The sequence below is a fragment of the Mangifera indica genome, chromosome 14 (genome assembly GCF_011075055.1).
Source record: "Mangifera indica cultivar Alphonso chromosome 14, CATAS_Mindica_2.1, whole genome shotgun sequence".
Taxonomy (NCBI): Eukaryota; Viridiplantae; Streptophyta; class Magnoliopsida; order Sapindales; family Anacardiaceae; genus Mangifera; species Mangifera indica.
Window position 1 is genome coordinate 3847929 of NC_058150.1, and position 16714 is coordinate 3864642.

A 16714-nucleotide genomic window follows, 5' to 3' on the forward strand; every position below is an offset into this window, starting at 1 on the left:
TTCAGATAGAGATGAAACCATTTTGACCAAAATAGACCCCCTGGCCATGGTCATTCACAGAACAGAGGAAGGTTATAATGGGGTTTTGAAGGTGGCTAATCGGAATTGCAAAATACACGCGCCATTCAGCCGTGTGTGGAATATGTTCAATCATGGTAAAGTATGTCCAGGTCCAGACATGATTAATCGCATAATTAAAATTTATTTTAATCATTAAAAATATTTTTATATAATTAACGGACACTGTCACAATAAGATTTTTAAAAATATTCAAGTTTTTTATAAAATTATACGAATTTAGCTTAAATATATAAATAAATATATAATTATATATATTATTATTAATTTTAAATTAAATATAAAATAATATTTAATTGTATATGATATATATTAAATATTTATTTATTTATATATTTTAAAAAAATTATTAAAAGTTCATTTTAAATTATTTAGGTGAAACGATAAATTTTTATTTAAATTTTAAAAGGTTAAATTTTCACTCACCATCTACTTTGATTTGTAAATTTTGCTTAGTGTTCTTAAAATTTTTTTGGTTATTTTATTAAAATTACAAAACTATCATTAACATTTAATATAAATATTATTTATCAATATATTCTTATTAATTTAAAATTTTATCAATTAGACTCAAAAAAAAATTAAAATTTTAACCAATTTTATTATGTTATGTTTTGTTCAATTCTTTAAAGATATAATTATTATTTTTAAACTATTATAAAACATATTAAAATTTTAAAATTTTTCAAAAGATACCGGATATTTTTTGAATTTTTAAATCCCTCTAAAAATGTCATAAAGACTTTTGATGTTTTAAAAAACTATGTTTTACCCCCAAAAATTTGAAAAGGGCAAAAAAGTAAGGAGGAAAAAAAAGAAAAATTCCAATAGAAAAAGAAAATAAAATAAAAATAAGAAAAAAAAATCGAAAATAGGCAAACCTCAAGTTGAGAATAGTCATTTGGCCATTATTTTATTAATACTCTTTATAATTGGGAAATGTTTAATGTCTATATTTAGGAAATATTAATTAAAATAATTTTTTTTGTCTTTTATATATATGTAATTATTTTTTTTTTCACTGCACAAATGTAATTATTTTTTAATTTGATTTTATGGTTAAAAGAAGAAAATTCTTAGATTTACAATTATCTGAAAGGGTTGGTCGAGCACCTGACAAACTAATTTTTAAAAATAAATTGATTGATTGGTCCATCACTAGATCAATTAATTTTTCAAAAGTAAATTAGTTAGTTAAGTGTTTGACCGACCCGTCAATCACTTTACTAACTTTTTTACCAAAATCGTTAGAAAATTTCACATTTTCATCTCATATTTTAGTCTTAACTAGGTGAATCGATAAATTTTATGTCTTAACTGAATAAATTTACATTTAATTGAGTGAGTATAACACCTAAAGATATTATATATATATATATATATATATATATATATATATATATATATATATATATATATAAAATAAGAAAAAAATAGTTATATAATGAATTATTTTAATTAATAGCCCCTGTATTTAGATTATACAGAGGAAAACATGTTTAACTAGCATTAATAAAGCTTCTTATTCTTTGACGAGCGGCTGTGTCTCTCTTTTCTGTTAAGCTGTAAAAGATATATAAAGATCATTACAACCTTGAATTCTAGCATTATTTGATTACAAGTGGGGTGAATCTCCATAGGAGATAACATACTTTTCATCAGATAGACAAAAGTTTACCAAAATTAAATTCTTTTGAATAAGATGATAACTCTCTTCTTAATTTATTTATTATCTTACAATATGAAATCAATCATCAATTGTCACATATTAAGACGTGGGTTTGTTATATTAATACAAACAAAACTGGATAATTTTTTAGACCGTTTCAAAGATTTGCAGCAAAATTATAAAGAAATTGTTCTTTCCATTTCCAGACAACAATATTGTTTTGTTTCTTATTATTATATAAGTGGTTGTTCCTCACAAGAATTATTCAGAATAGGTGTACGAAACAATTGGTTGACCACCAAGATCCAATCCAGGCATTTTGGCCACGTTGCATATGTGATTGAAAAAAATAGTCATATTTTTCCTATTGTTACCATCTTAATTATTGGATCTGATGCAGATAGAAGAAAAAAAAATTATTGTCCTTCTTTTCCTTATCTTTAAAGGTAAGAAGATTGCACAAATCCAAAACGAATTTGGTGGAGGATCACATCAAGATAACTCATCCCACATCGGGTGTTATTTTGAAAATGAATGACGGTCCAGTCCCTTGAGACCTATGGCCAAGAAGAGGACAATGTCAACCTGTCAAAGAAGAACGTCTAATGTGGTGTGCTTAGAGTAAACAAACCCAGTCAACCAGCTCTCCTAAGGATAGATTCCCTTCTCTTAAAATAAATAGAAACAGAAACCGTGTATGAACCACTTGGATGAACACAACCACGCACAACAAATAATGATTACCATGATTACCTAAATTGATAGGCACTTATATATATATCATCATATAATTAAATATTTTATTTTTAATTTAAAATTACTCAATCATATAATAATATATATATATATATATATTTGTATATTAAAAATAGATATATATTTTTATTGAACAATAATACCATCTTTAGATTCTATGAGATAACTTAAGTGATAAATGAATGAGATGTCAAACATAAAGTAATTGTTCAAATCCTCCGATGATATATCAAGATTAAGTTTTTTACTTACCTGATATAATAGTTCTAAAACTAATCTCTGAACCCAAAATTTCATTTGTTTAGTGTAATCAATTCAACCCTAAAGAGATAATTCGACTCAAATAATATTTCTTTGCTACCAAAAAATAATAATAATACCACCTACAAAAGGACTTCAATCAATTGGAAAAGAAAGCAGAAAAGGAAAAAAAAAAAAAAAGCACAATCCTATTTGAAGAATATAATTTTAAATAAATTCGAAGATTCAGATGGTAATTTCCATTCTAGATTTGTCAGCATAATACAATCAAACTGTAATACACATCAATCAGATACATTAAAATCAGTCCTTCAAAAATAATTTTGAGAAATCAGCATTAATGCCCGAAATCTATTTGGCTGAAAATCACACTAGCAAGCAAAGCAATTCTCTGCTAAACATGAATTTCTGGCGTACTAATCTGGTTGAGCTATAAATATCATCCTCTATCCGGAGCCGAATTGCCATATAGAACTTCATCTTGGGTTTTCAGGTATGTTACAAGCATGTACAACAGCAGTGCCAAAAACGTTCATGTTTTCCCTTGCCCCATATAACAAATATCAATCGTAGCAATAAGATACTCAAGACTAAGAAGGAATACATACAAGGATTTGCATCATGCAAAAGGAAACAGCGGGCAGTGGAAAATATCCCAACCAGTGTCCGAAAACAATACCACCAATATGATCTAGTCATATTCTCATCATGACTATGAGAGCAGGCACTGCCTATACTTTGGTCTCAATGCTCCATCAAGGCAGTTTCAGTTTCCGAAAGTGGAGCTGCAAAGAATTTAGCAAGCTTTCAAACGCCTAAACATTTCAAGAATAAATAAAGATGATGACTAAACACAAAAATTGCCCACAGCAGCTTAGTAATTTGCCTAATGTGATCATATTGGATAAATATATGCAGAAGTAACTTATTTAATAACATGTGATGAACTTATATGCATAACAGATTGACCCCATGGGATGCCTCCTACAGAAAGAGTTTGCAGTCAAGACTAACATACCAAGTAAGTCTTCATAAGAATCAGCCAGCAAGGATGTTTCCATTAGCAATGGTGGTGAGAAGACCTGATCCTGAGCTTCATCAATGTCATAGAATGACCTCTGTGTCTCAGAAATTGCACCATTTGAACCAGTAGATGAGAGAAACCCTTTTACCGGATCAAAATCACGAAGTGAATCTAATTCACTCAACATGTCTGTCATATCATCATACTTACTCCCGACATGACCATCAGGAGCATGACTATCAAGCACGTAAGTGTGTGCTTGAGATGTGAATAATCTTTTGCTCCTTACTGGAGATGCTTTGTTTTCTGGGCCAAGGCGAGAAAACCCAGCTGTTGAAAGAGGCACAAAAAAATGTTCAGAGCTTTCATCAGAGTGACTGTCTCGTGATGATCCTGAATTGCAGGATTGCACTGATAGAGCTGCTTCTCTTACAGATCTCTTTAAGTATTGAACATAGGAACTATTACTTTCTGCAAACAATAAAATCAAAATCAAAATATCAACATACAGTTCAAAGACCAAATTTTCTTTGCAATCACAAAAATGAAATTGTTTCAGCTAGCCAATTATATATGCAAAATGGTATGAAACAGAGATGGCAAACCTTGTGGTGGGTTATCCAAGCGATTATTTGACAGAGGCTGGTCCAGGGAGTTTCTTTCAGAGAAACCTTCCATTTGGTTGGTTTGAGGGGCTAAAGTATGACGCTTTTGAATATTTCCTCCTTTTCCAGAAGAATTTGGGGTTAAACTGAACAGTTGTGGGAGCTTTAAAGTGGGTGGACTAGCTGAAACCTTATCAAGCTGAACACCTGACATTTTTGAAGTCACCTCAGAAACATCGTCGCAGCTATTTTCCTGCATCACAAAAAAAAACAAAAAAAGAAAGTAATAAGCATTTCAAAAGTAGGTATTACGTCCAAACATTTGGTACTAAAGTAAGATTGCTCAAATAATTACCAATGTCCTCCCACTGCTGTGGGCTTGTATGGGTGAAGTGGCTCGACCGCGATGTTTAGCCACTGGAGGCAGAGTGGAGGAAATACCAGTTACTTTCTCTGTGCAATCTGATATTGATTTTTGTATGGTTGGAGCGACTTCCTTCAGTTGGTTAATGAGCACCTGCACATTATGACAAATATCTTCAACATGACATCTGATACTAAGTAAATGCATATTCAAAGTGACCAATGCATTATGGAAAAGTTGAAAGTGCTTATGCTTGTACTTAACATGGGAGTACGTCAGCCTATCTAAAAGCGACTGACTTGATCTAAAAAGATTATTTACTTACCTGAAAGCTGGCCAAGTGTTGCTGATGTTCAGCAAGCGTTGAGGCTAAAGACTCAGTATGACCACTTGTACTACCCTCTTGTGCACTTCGCAAAATATCTGGACCGTTTCCATCATTAGCTTTTGCCTAAAGAAAAGTTATTACATAACATTTCGGTATGTCAAAACAATGTGCGAAATTATTAAATCTGTAATAATTTGATTTGAAATTTTCTTCTTTTCTGTTTCAGCTGCTGCTACTAAATAGAACAAATAAACATTTACATTATTGATACAAAATCTAAAATTTCTTATCAAAAAATAAAAGAATAAAAGGTTTTCAGTTAGATTAAAATATGAATTTTTAGTAAATATACATTTTGCATAGTTGTAATCCAATCTATGAGAAAGATATTATTACCTTAACCCACATTCAGAGCTCATAATCATGAGACTCCAGTTATACAAACTACTAATCTAAATAGAAAAAGACAAAAGAAGAATTTGTGTTGAACAGCTGATAACAAAGGAAATAATGGCATACCAGTTGTAGTGACTGTTTATGTATACGTTGTAAGGCATGCGTCCAACACCTAATAATTTCTGCAACATCAACAGTTGGGTGAACCCTTCCACCCCTATCATCCACTCGAGAAAGAGAGTCATCACTAATTTGTGAATAGGACGATCCATCACTATGTTCTTTCTCATCCAAATCACCAGACTGTACCTGAGAACTCTGATCCATAGCTGCGAGCAAAGATGAACCAGAGATTCGGTACCTGTTAATAGAAGAATATACATGAGGAAATAAAGTGATTGGCATCTTTGCACCCAAAATGATTTGTGATGGTAAATTACCTATGCTCTCTATGAGCTATCAAGTCCTCAATAGGGCCTGAAGCAAGGACTTCATGTTGATCTGTATATAGAGTACTAAGGTTGTTAAATAAAGTTAACATGAAAAAAAACCACAGAAAAGTAGAAATTGGCAATATCATTAAATTGTTTGAAATAAGAAACAGAGGTAGCAAACCTAGCCTGGGATTTTATCAAGCATCTCCAGTTGTGATGGTTCATCAACTGAATCCATTGGGAGTGTATGTTTTAGAAGAGAAGGAAAGCACTTCATGCAAAGGCATAGAAGTGATAACAGGGATGGAAAAGCTCCAATATATTTCTAACATAAGTGGATCCCTGAACTAAGATTGAAACCTAGTAAAAGCAAATAAATCACATATGTAAGTAGGTCATGAGTGACAAAGTCGCACCAGGTCATCAAACAATCGAAACTGTTTTTTTATTTCTTCACACCTTAAAGATTACAAGAATACTGGAAATGTCAACAGTAGGTTGTAGAAGTAGCACTTCTTCTAAATAAAAAACCTAACATTCTTCTGATGATCCCCATAGTTAACACCAATCATGGTATTCCTACACCATCACCAACAAATATAGCAGGATATTTGAATTTAAATGCAAAAGCTACTACTTAACCTAACCATAAAGGGATGGCAAGCTCAATCAAATGTATTTTTTAGGCATAATCATAATGCAGCTACTGTATAAACAAAGTCAATGTAGCTTAAATCCACCATAGAAATATCAGTACAAGAAAAAAAAATCATAATCATATTTATCCTTCCATGAAATGTAAATGCCTGATATTAACTGCAGTTATAGGAAAGGTATAAAGTTTTCACACAAAAGAGATAGTCCATCAAAACAGTTGTTTTTTCTTTTCCTAAGAGATCTTGTAACATACAACAATCCAGAGAATGGCAACATTAAAGAAGACAAATTTCAAATCTTTATGAGACAGTAATCTTTTGAACTTACTTTTACGAGATAATATAGACTCCCACAAACGAGTAGCCTTTGAAACTAAATGGGAATTCTGACTGGAACTAGACACAAGGTCATCCCATAACTCCCCTTCCAACTTCACTTTGTTCCTCAAGTCATGTAGCTTTTCCAACTCTTGCTGTAAGTAAGCCTGCAATCCAGAGTTTCCAAAGAAAATTGCAAAAAAAATTGTAAAGCTTTTTGCAACAGAATGGAACTTAAGTGCCTGAACAAATGTGATTCAGTAACCCTCTTTACCTCTTCTGCACAAAGACCACGAAACTCTGCAGTCATTTCATGAGCTAAGCTTGACCACATTGTCTGCCTCTGCACTGCTGTCTCTGCATTTTTAAGAAACCTCCTTCTTTCAAGTGCTATTCTTGCCTGTTTAAGACAAGAAGCTATTATCAAAGATACCCTAGAAGAAATTAATCAGCTTTCAAACAGGTGCTAAAAGCATAGAGTACATTAACAAGCAGAAGATACGGCAACACATAAACCAAACTACAGTCTTTTCTCAAAACCAGACAAGGAACACCAAAACTGCCCTAATTAATCATAAATTGTCATATTAAATTCAAACAAATATTCACATGACACTAATTCAGATATGAATTAAATGGAGTATCCAAATATGAAATATTACGTACTCAGATGTCCTCATTCACACTCAGATCAACAAAATCCTATACCATATTAACATGAAATGACTACCATAATGTATTTCAGTAATTTGAAAACCCCTATAAGGCACCCTGTACCATAGAATTTGTCATTATTTTTGCTGGATATAATGAAAACCACCAATACCTTAGTAACAGGAAGTAGTGTAGCAGCATGTGAAAAGGCAACATCCGTTAACGAGGCTGGGAGTGGGTTAGACGCTACATCATCTGGAAATGTTCGTCTATGAACCTCACGTAAAGCATGCAAAGAAAGTTGCCACAGAAGTTCAACAAATCTGTCAAAATTGAAATTACTTTCAATTATTGAAAGAAGACTATTATTAATGCCCAAGCAAAACCCTGTGCATTAAATTATTAAACCTAATACCCACTTAAATTGATCCCTCATTACCAAAACCCAAAAAAAAAAAAAAGCTTACAAAATTATATATAAAGACTATTCACTTTCAAATTACCAACATGTGATATTTCACAAAAAAAACATATAAACTAATGATGATCCCATTCAAGCGTCATATCAAATTAGATAGTAGCATTTAAAAAATTATTAAGAAGTAACTTTCATGGAAACATACTACAAGTTATCACGTGTAATACAGCTTACAAAATGTAGTGCAAAACAGTATAAAAGCTCTTACATGAAAATTTTCCATCCATCACTTTCCCAGTTCAGTTGTTAATTAACACCAAAATAAAGGTAAGATGTCTCTTGTTTTCTATCCTTCCCAATCTGGAAAATAAATAACTCAAAAATTTGCAGCGTACATGTATAACCTCGCTCATGGCTAGAATATTTATAAGAAGACAGATAAAAAATAAATGTAGTGTGCGTAATTTCAGTTGACATATTTTAGTCAGTTTTCTCAGTAACCAAACACAAATTCAGTTCAAGAAACTCAAAGACCACATAAAATACATAATATATTAAGCAACCAACCTTGGCCCACAACACGTAGCGAGTGATGAAACTCTCGAATTACTCCTCGGTAAAGCCCCTTGCGATTCCAGCTCACTAATTATCCCTTGCACAACCTAATTATCACATAACAGAACCTATTGGTACCGAAATTTCAATTTAAAAAACGACAACAAAACAAAAGACCATCACCTTTCTGAAATCACGCGACTGCGCAGAGTCGAAAATCGGCCAGACCTTATCGAAATCCTGAAAGATCCACAAAGGACAAAATGAAATCATGTATAATGCATTGCATTTTTTAAAAATGAAAAGACAAAGAGACGATGCTACTTTGGCAGATTGAGTAGGGCCGCGAAGAGATGAGAGGATGAAGTACAGAAGCTGTTCGCCTAATTTAGGGTTGGAATGACGGAAAAGTCCGACCCGAGGAGTGCCGTTGGATGCTCCGGGTCCGATTATGGATGGATCTAAACCTAATAGCAAACAGTTCGTGTACATTGCACTCTCTAGCTCTATCTCTCTTTCCTTCTCTCTGTCCATCGTCATCACCACCCCACTGCTCTCTCCCTCTCTCTCTCTATCGAGATTTCTTCTTTCTCTTCTCTCTCTGTGAGTTGCTTTCCGTTCTAGTTGGTTTTTTAATTATTAATTTAAATTTTTAATTCGCGTTTTTTAAAATGAAGTCCCTAGGTATTCTCATAATTGTGAAATGGTCCCCCGATGTGATGCTCTTTTGGTTAATTTTGAAAAATTTTGTGGGGCCAAGGGGGAAAAAAAGGACTCTCGTTTCGGCCGAAATCGAATGAACGGATTTGTAACGGGGAGCAGATGCTAGCGTGCGCAGGTGATGTTGTTGCCGGCTGGATTTGATTTTGAACTGCTTAGGCGGCGTCATCTATATTTCCGTTGGAGGCTACACTGCAATGTTTCGCGGGTTCACTGTAGCAAATCATTTTGCAAAGTGAACCTTTGAATTGCGTTATCTATTATACACAATTATTTTATTTCTCATTTAATTGTATATAATCATAACATAAATCATTTGAATTTATTTTATTAGAGTAAAATAAAATGATATTTTATAATTTAAACCTATTACTAATAAAATTATTTAAAAATTCCTGATAATAAATTTGGTGTAAAAAACGAATGGTTATATGACTGAGTGATGCTTAAAAAAGGAGGTGCATATTTTTGGCTTAGCTTAAGGGCTAAATTATCCTTCAACAATATGTAACTTAGGATATGGTAAAGGGGGAGGTGACCAAGGAAAATGGTATATACTTAAATAGGACATAAGATTTTATATAGAGACTACAATTTGACTCATGAAATTTAATTTTTAACTTGTTTCTCGTCAAATAAAAAGGATATTCTTTAAAAAAGATGAAATAAAGATAGATAAAATCTTAACATTTAGGAACAGAATGAAAATAGGGATAAACATATCTCCCACCCACATGTCATTTTTTCTACATATTTTTTAAACTCTTACATATTAAGTTATCTTTAAAAATAAGAAATAAATAAAGACATTTTATTATTCTCGTATCAAAGACAGAAAAATATTTTCCTTATGAAAATTAAGATATTTGATTCCCATCAAGCCACCGTCATCTCGTTTTATTGCTATATTTCATTTGTGCTTGTCCTCTTGCTACCTAAACTTAGGTAATTAATTTGTATCTTTTTACCAACTCAATAATTAACCTAGCCGTCCCATCCCAAAAAGAATTAAAACAAAATAGTTTTGGTGGCAACTGGCGTTTTGTATGAAATTGCAACAAGAAGTCATATATTTATGCTCTTGATTTGCCACATATATTAAAAGGAAAAGATGAATATTATTATTATTATTATATACATTGATAGCGTATGTCTTTTGGTTCAAGTGAAAATGACTATTATTATTAATGTAATGATATTGTCACCCTTAAATAATTTCAAATATTGTCTACATCAACTCATTCTTAATCAAACTGGAAAGGGAAACTATTGGACCACATTATGAACCTCCTTAACAAGTCATCATTGTTAACAACTTTTACTCTCCCAAAAAGGAACCACTATCACAAGTAATCCATTTGTGTTTTGCTTGAATTTTAACCAAACTCTAAAGGATTTATCTTTTCAATTATTCTTAATTATAAAAATCTTATATAATGAAGGGTGCAATCAAGTCAGATACGGAAAATCACATAATCGCACTTTTATACAACAAAACACAGTGCATATACCTCAAAAGGTAGCTTGAATGATAAAAAAAATGTTTTATGTATAAAACAACATGGGTTTGGGTCTCATTTAGTGATATATAAATATCGAACTTTTGATTTATCTAATTCAATTATTATGGAGTTAGTCATTGGATTTGGGGTTTGTCCTACTCAATGTGGTTGATTTGATTATAATATGACAGTTTAACTTGAATAGAGTTCCTCGTTAAAAAAAAAAATTCCTAACCAATCATATTGGATTATTTTATACCTAAGACAATAGATCATTAAGCAAAATATTGTGAAATTTATCTAATCTGATCGTGCATATTCTTTCACTAATCAAATTTATATGTCCCTGCTTTTTGTATCTCAAAATTGATACATCACATATTCATCATAAACCTAACATATTCATAGGAAGATCAAAACTACATAATCCAATCCAAGATTTAAATTTGAGATCTCCTACTTACTTCTCTCCAAGCATCATAGTTCAATACCTTTTTCTTATTAAATACATGTGCGTGCATCTTATTATAAGCAATTGTCTGATATTTAAAAATTTCATGTGTGACACATTCTCTATTTATCTAATATGACATTAGATAAAGGGTATATACTCTTCATGCACAATTATTTATCAGCTTAAAAATCTAATTTTCATATTTAGTAAAACCCCTAATTTATGTCACATTAAAAAAAAAAACCATAATAATACACCTGAAATAATATAACCGACCTTAAAACTTATATATGGGTGTTATGATGAATGACGGGCTATACTAGAAGAAGGCCCAAAACTAAAATGAAAGTCATATTGAGCGAAGGCCCTTTACACCACCGACCCGGCCCAAATTCACAGTGAAACAAGTTTCATCTCGCCGACCTACAGAAAGAAGAGAGGAATTACTTAAATTTTTCCCAAATCCAGTCGCGCAAAGAAGATAAAGATCAAGACTCAAGACTTTGCTTCCTCGGCTGATGTTAGTTGATGGTTCTTCGCCAGTGCCTTTGAAGAGGAGGAGACACAGCAATATTCATCCAATGGAACTTGAATCAGCTAAGGTCGTTTTCTGTCTCACTAATTTTCGTCATTATTACATTGGTTTTTCCTCGTCTTTCCATCTGGATTTTGTCTAGAACCGGTTGCTATGCTTCTGTTATTTCATTTTGTATGTGGGTATGTCAGGTTCTCGTTTGTTTTAAGTTTGGTTTGATAGAAATTATGAAGAAAAACTGACAGTGAAAGGTCATAGTTTTGAAATTTGAATTATTAGATAGCAAGTTTGGAATATGCAGGATTCAAATACTATCTCCTCAACATGTAAAGATAAAATTAAGTTTTTCTTTGATGTGTATAGTGATCCTCGTTGTTAAAGTTTCATTGAGTTGTTTGATTTTTGTACTTTATGTGAACATGATTTTAGGTGAATACATTGTTTATCACTTTCATATGCAGGTTCTGCCATTTCAGTGACTCTTTTGTTGTTGATTATAAGGTTGTCTTTGCAATTCTGTTGTTTTTAATTGTTTTTGGCTGAATTGTATCAGGCCAAGCTAGCAGCTGCTAAAGAGAAGTATGGACGAGAAATTCGTGTGTTTGAAACCTTTGGACTGTCTGCGTCACCATCTGCAATTTCCAATGCTGGTAAGAATAACACAAGCCTAAAGCTCCTTATTTAGGTGAAATGACTATTGTACTAGCCATAAAATATTTTAATGTTTAAAAATATCTATGAAAATCTTATCGCTGATGTCCTGATGAAGCATTTGTTTACTTTTTGGCCAGAAGAGACGGATGACTTTTATGAGTTCACTGCAGAAGATTATTCCCGACTTCTGGCAACTAAAAAGCAAGGTAATTTCTTTCTTGGGGCTATAATATATTATGTAACTATGACATATGAAAGGAGAAGGTTGTTCTTTGACTGGGCATGAGTTATATAGAATTGATTTTAGGAGAACTGCTCAACATCTTCTCAAATCCATCTTTATGTTTGACAATGGATAACGATTGAAAAATAATGTACATCTTTTGAGTTCTAAGATTAGGAATCAATAGGTTGGACGTGTGATAAGGCACGTTATATACATATCAAACAAAGAATCCATTTTTCTATATTTTCTTGTTATCATTTGCCATCTATTATTTGTGTGGATTTGTGTCACCTTAAATGGAATTATGAACAGAGAATTTCTTAAAGACACGAAAAATCCGAGAGGCAGAAGAGGCAGCTCGCAGGTCAAAAATTACCAAGGTGCTCACCAGACCATTTTATTATTATTTTTTTTAACCTATTAGTGTGTTGTAGGATGAAGAAACATAATAAGCTATTGTGAAATTTGTTGCATATTATATTTGAAACACTAGGTTAGGTTAATAAATTTATAATCCATGCCTGAAGTTCATTTACTCTTGTATGAAGGCTGCAATTAGGGTCCGCTTTCCTGATGGTCATACACTGGAGGCCACTTTCCATCAATCAGAAACAATTCAGAACTTAGTTGATCTTCTTGTGAAAGTGGTTGCACGACCAGATCTACCATTTCATTTATGTAATGTATTAGAATTTTAAATTTTTGATGTAATCATCAAGGAGGCATTTTACATTCTGAAACTGCTGTTGTAAAGACTAACAATTGCTTGTTTTGTAGATACGACTCCCCCAAAGAAGCTAATAAAAGATTTATCACAAGATTTTTATGCAGCTGGCTTTATTCCTGGCGCTATTGTGTATTTTTCATATGGTCCACCTAAAGGTTAAGAGTGTGCTTTCAGATGCCATAGTTCTCTTATATGCTATTTTTTTTTCTATATATACTATATTATGTTTGATCATTTTTAAACTATCTTGTTGTATCATTTATAATGTGATCTTTTATTGTTTTCTGCTTGTGGTGACTTACATTTGTTCCTTAAATCATGGGTCCTTAATAATCGATGCATTAATTTAGGGGCCACTGTTATATTTTCTTGTTATTGGAGTTGATGTTTTGGCCACTTTTTGCTGGAGCTTAGGTTCCAAGATTTCTCCTGTGAATCCTTTTAATTAATGACAATTACATTAATGTGGAGTCTTTTTTTAAGAGTAATCATTACAATCTCGTCTGTGATGTGTGAAAATGTGACAACCTGATATTTGGTGAATGAGGGCTAGTCCCATTTCCTTCCTATTCCATTTGCAAACTTGACAACTGCTTGAAGTGAATTTTGGTGAATGCCAATGCTAATTTTTCAACAACCATTGTGAATGTTGGCTGCTCTCACCCAATTTGTCTCTTGATGAATCTTTGTAAAATGAACAGTACTTCTACCTTGCTATCTTTAGTCCATTGATTTAGGATTGACTTGCTTTGTGCAATGAATATGAAACAATCACTAATGTCTAACAATTTGTTCTTTTTCCTATTATGTGTTCAGATGATGATGCCGCAGCTGTTAATTCAGGCCCATTCCTTCAGGAAGATGTGTTGTCTTTGAAAGGTCTGGAAATCGTTAATGAGCAGCCAGAGCCCATTCAGTCTGCACCAGAATCTGTAGCAGTTCCTCCCCCTGTTGTTCAGGAGCAGAAACCTGCTGAGAAAAAGCCTGTCAAGCCGAAGTGGTTGAAAATGTGATGCCACCCTCTTAGTGCCTGATTAGACTTCATAACTAACTTGGCGAATCAGTTCTCGCAACAGTTGCACATTGTTATTGTTGTTAATGTTTCTACAGCTATGCCTGAATATTTAAATGTATCAATGTTGCTTCCTTTTCTGCATGACTGCCTTTGTTCAACCGCATAATTTGAACCATAAGCTGTCAGTGTTCTTATTCATTTAGCTCACAAACCATTAGGTTAAGCTCCCAACTAAGATCTATATTTTATTAATCTGATATGAGTTATACAATTGGGTTCACAATACAGAGTCTCATGCAGAATTGTCGTATAAAAGAAATGATTGCAGCTTGTTGTGGTATGAAATTGGGCTTCGGTTTGGGCTTGGGATATCATATAGCTAACAATATTTGATTCGATTCAATTCTATTGTAATCCTAGTTTCAAGTTAATGCCCATTTTGGATTGACTCAATATTATCTTCATTTAATCGATTAATACAATTATATATACATATGATTGAGTATATAATTAAGTATATAAATAATATATTATTATGTGATTGAGTGATTTAGAGAGATATAATATGATATATCATTTGATTACACAAACAAAAGTGAGCATATGTATTGCTCTAAATCAAAAGGGTTCTGGAATTGAAACATTTTTTACTTTTGAGCTTGAGCATTTGCTTGTTTAAAAGACTAAAGTTTGGATCTGCTTCTAGATCTGACTTTCAAAATTCCCTCTTAAAGTTTGCCTCATGACGGGCCCCTGCCATTCACTTGCTCATCCTGTTTTTAAATATCTTATTCTAGATAATATCTATGGGAATATTTTTTAAATAAGATAATAACAAATAAAATAGGCATATTTCATGTTTCCTTCAATCAAATCTCGTTGGGCCCCAATATCTTTATTAAATAGATATTACACTGACACCGAAGATCGATAATTTTAATAAAATAAATAAATAATTGGACTTTACTGTTTCAATACCCCACCACCTGTTTGATGTCTTATAACCCTTGTGATTTAATATCTGCTTGCCACGTGTGAGCTGGTATTAATAAATATGGAACATTTAATAATTAGGGAAATTAATAAAATAAACCATTTGAAGGGATGTAAAGAAATTAACCACTACTTCAAAAACAATGCACGCCTCGAACCAAGTATTGTTGATTTAACCTTGGTTTAATTATACATGTAACTTGAATTTGTAGAGAGAGTAAGCTTATCTCGAAAATTACATTCTAATTTCTTAATTTTTTTAATATATAAATTATATATTTACTTATTAATTTTTATATTTAAAATTAAAAAATAATATTTTAAAATATAAATGTATCGTATAGATGATGTACGTGAGTTTTGACAAAGTTACATTAAATCAAAACAATTTTATAAAAAAAGGTAATTTCCTTCAGTAACCCCTGGAGTGGTGGTTAATTTCATATAGACCCCATTCAAATGACCCTTGAGTGGTAGTCAATCTCAAATAAACCCCATTCAGGTGGATGAATTTAATTAATTACCTAATTAATATGTTGCTCAACTCAACTACCCCTCAGGGATGTTCACTTTCCCTTTCTTTGACAACAGGGAAACATAATTTATTTAACTTATAATTTAAGAAACTTCAGACGTGAGTGGGCAGATAGCTTATTCTTGAGGATTATTAGATGGGCCATTATGTGCTAAATATATACTTAAATTCCACCATTGAATCGAATTGACAGTCGACCTTTGACTTTAAAGACATTTAAACTATAATTTTATGACATTAAATGTGAAAAATGGGTTGAATGGGAATTATGAGATAATTGAGATTACATGCTAGTCATGAAAATTACAATGCCAGTTTTCTTTCCCCCTTCCCCTATCTCTCTCTCTCTCTCTCTCTCTCTCTCTCTATATATATATATATATATATATATAAAGGTAGGTATAAATTGTAACAAGAATACCCAACCTTCCCACGCACAACTCCCACCTACCACAACTAACTTTTCTTTTCCTGGGGATGATGAAATAGCTGAAGAGATCAGAGAAATATCATAAGTCAAGAAAATCTTCAATCTTTTGGAGAGAATTCTGAAATTAAAAAAAAAAAAAAAACTAATGAGAAGGATGGGTTCCATATTGACCTAAATAAATCTGCAATAATTTTTAATGAGACTTAAAAAAGGTTGTCGATCAACATGAAAGACTATTATAACGAAATTTTCATCTTTAAATATAGGCAAGATTTAAATATTTGTTCGATCCTTTTATATATTTGGAGGGTGCATTGTATGATCACGTCACAAGAGTGAGTCTCTCTCCTTAAGTGGGTGAGAATGATGAGAAACCAAAAAAATGTAAAATACATGAAAATTTTTAA

General features: G+C 32.1%; 2 protein-coding genes across 3 annotated transcripts; one reads left to right on the forward strand and one right to left on the reverse strand.

Moving 5' to 3' along the window:
- Nucleotides 1–2969: 2969 nt before the first annotated feature.
- Nucleotides 2970–9127, reverse strand: LOC123196716 (AUGMIN subunit 6-like). Its single transcript, XM_044610810.1, has 13 exons — nt 8841–9127; nt 8700–8756; nt 8529–8623; nt 7716–7866; nt 7164–7289; nt 6900–7056; nt 5922–5982; nt 5605–5842; nt 5083–5208; nt 4749–4910; nt 4394–4646; nt 3783–4259; nt 2970–3549 (listed from the first exon to the last, which is right to left on the reverse strand). The coding sequence occupies exons 1-13, from the start codon at nt 9054–9056 to the stop codon at nt 3509–3511; spliced, it is 2160 nt and encodes a 719-aa protein (XP_044466745.1). The 5' UTR covers nt 9057–9127; the 3' UTR covers nt 2970–3508.
- Nucleotides 9128–11623: 2496 nt separating this feature from the next.
- On the forward strand, nt 11624–14490 carry LOC123195447 (plant UBX domain-containing protein 1-like). Of its 2 annotated transcripts, none has more exons than XM_044609134.1 (7): nt 11624–11794; nt 12281–12377; nt 12522–12587; nt 12920–12987; nt 13156–13285; nt 13385–13489; nt 14151–14490. In XM_044609134.1, exons 1-7 carry the CDS (start codon nt 11711–11713, stop codon nt 14345–14347), a joined length of 747 nt encoding a protein of 248 aa, XP_044465069.1. In that variant the 5' UTR covers nt 11624–11710; the 3' UTR covers nt 14348–14490. The 2 variants fall into 2 exon arrangements, with proteins under 2 accessions (XP_044465069.1, XP_044465068.1); XM_044609133.1 differs by having other exon boundaries at nt 11627–11794; nt 12519–12587.
- The last annotated feature ends 2224 nt before the right edge of the window (nt 14491–16714 follow it).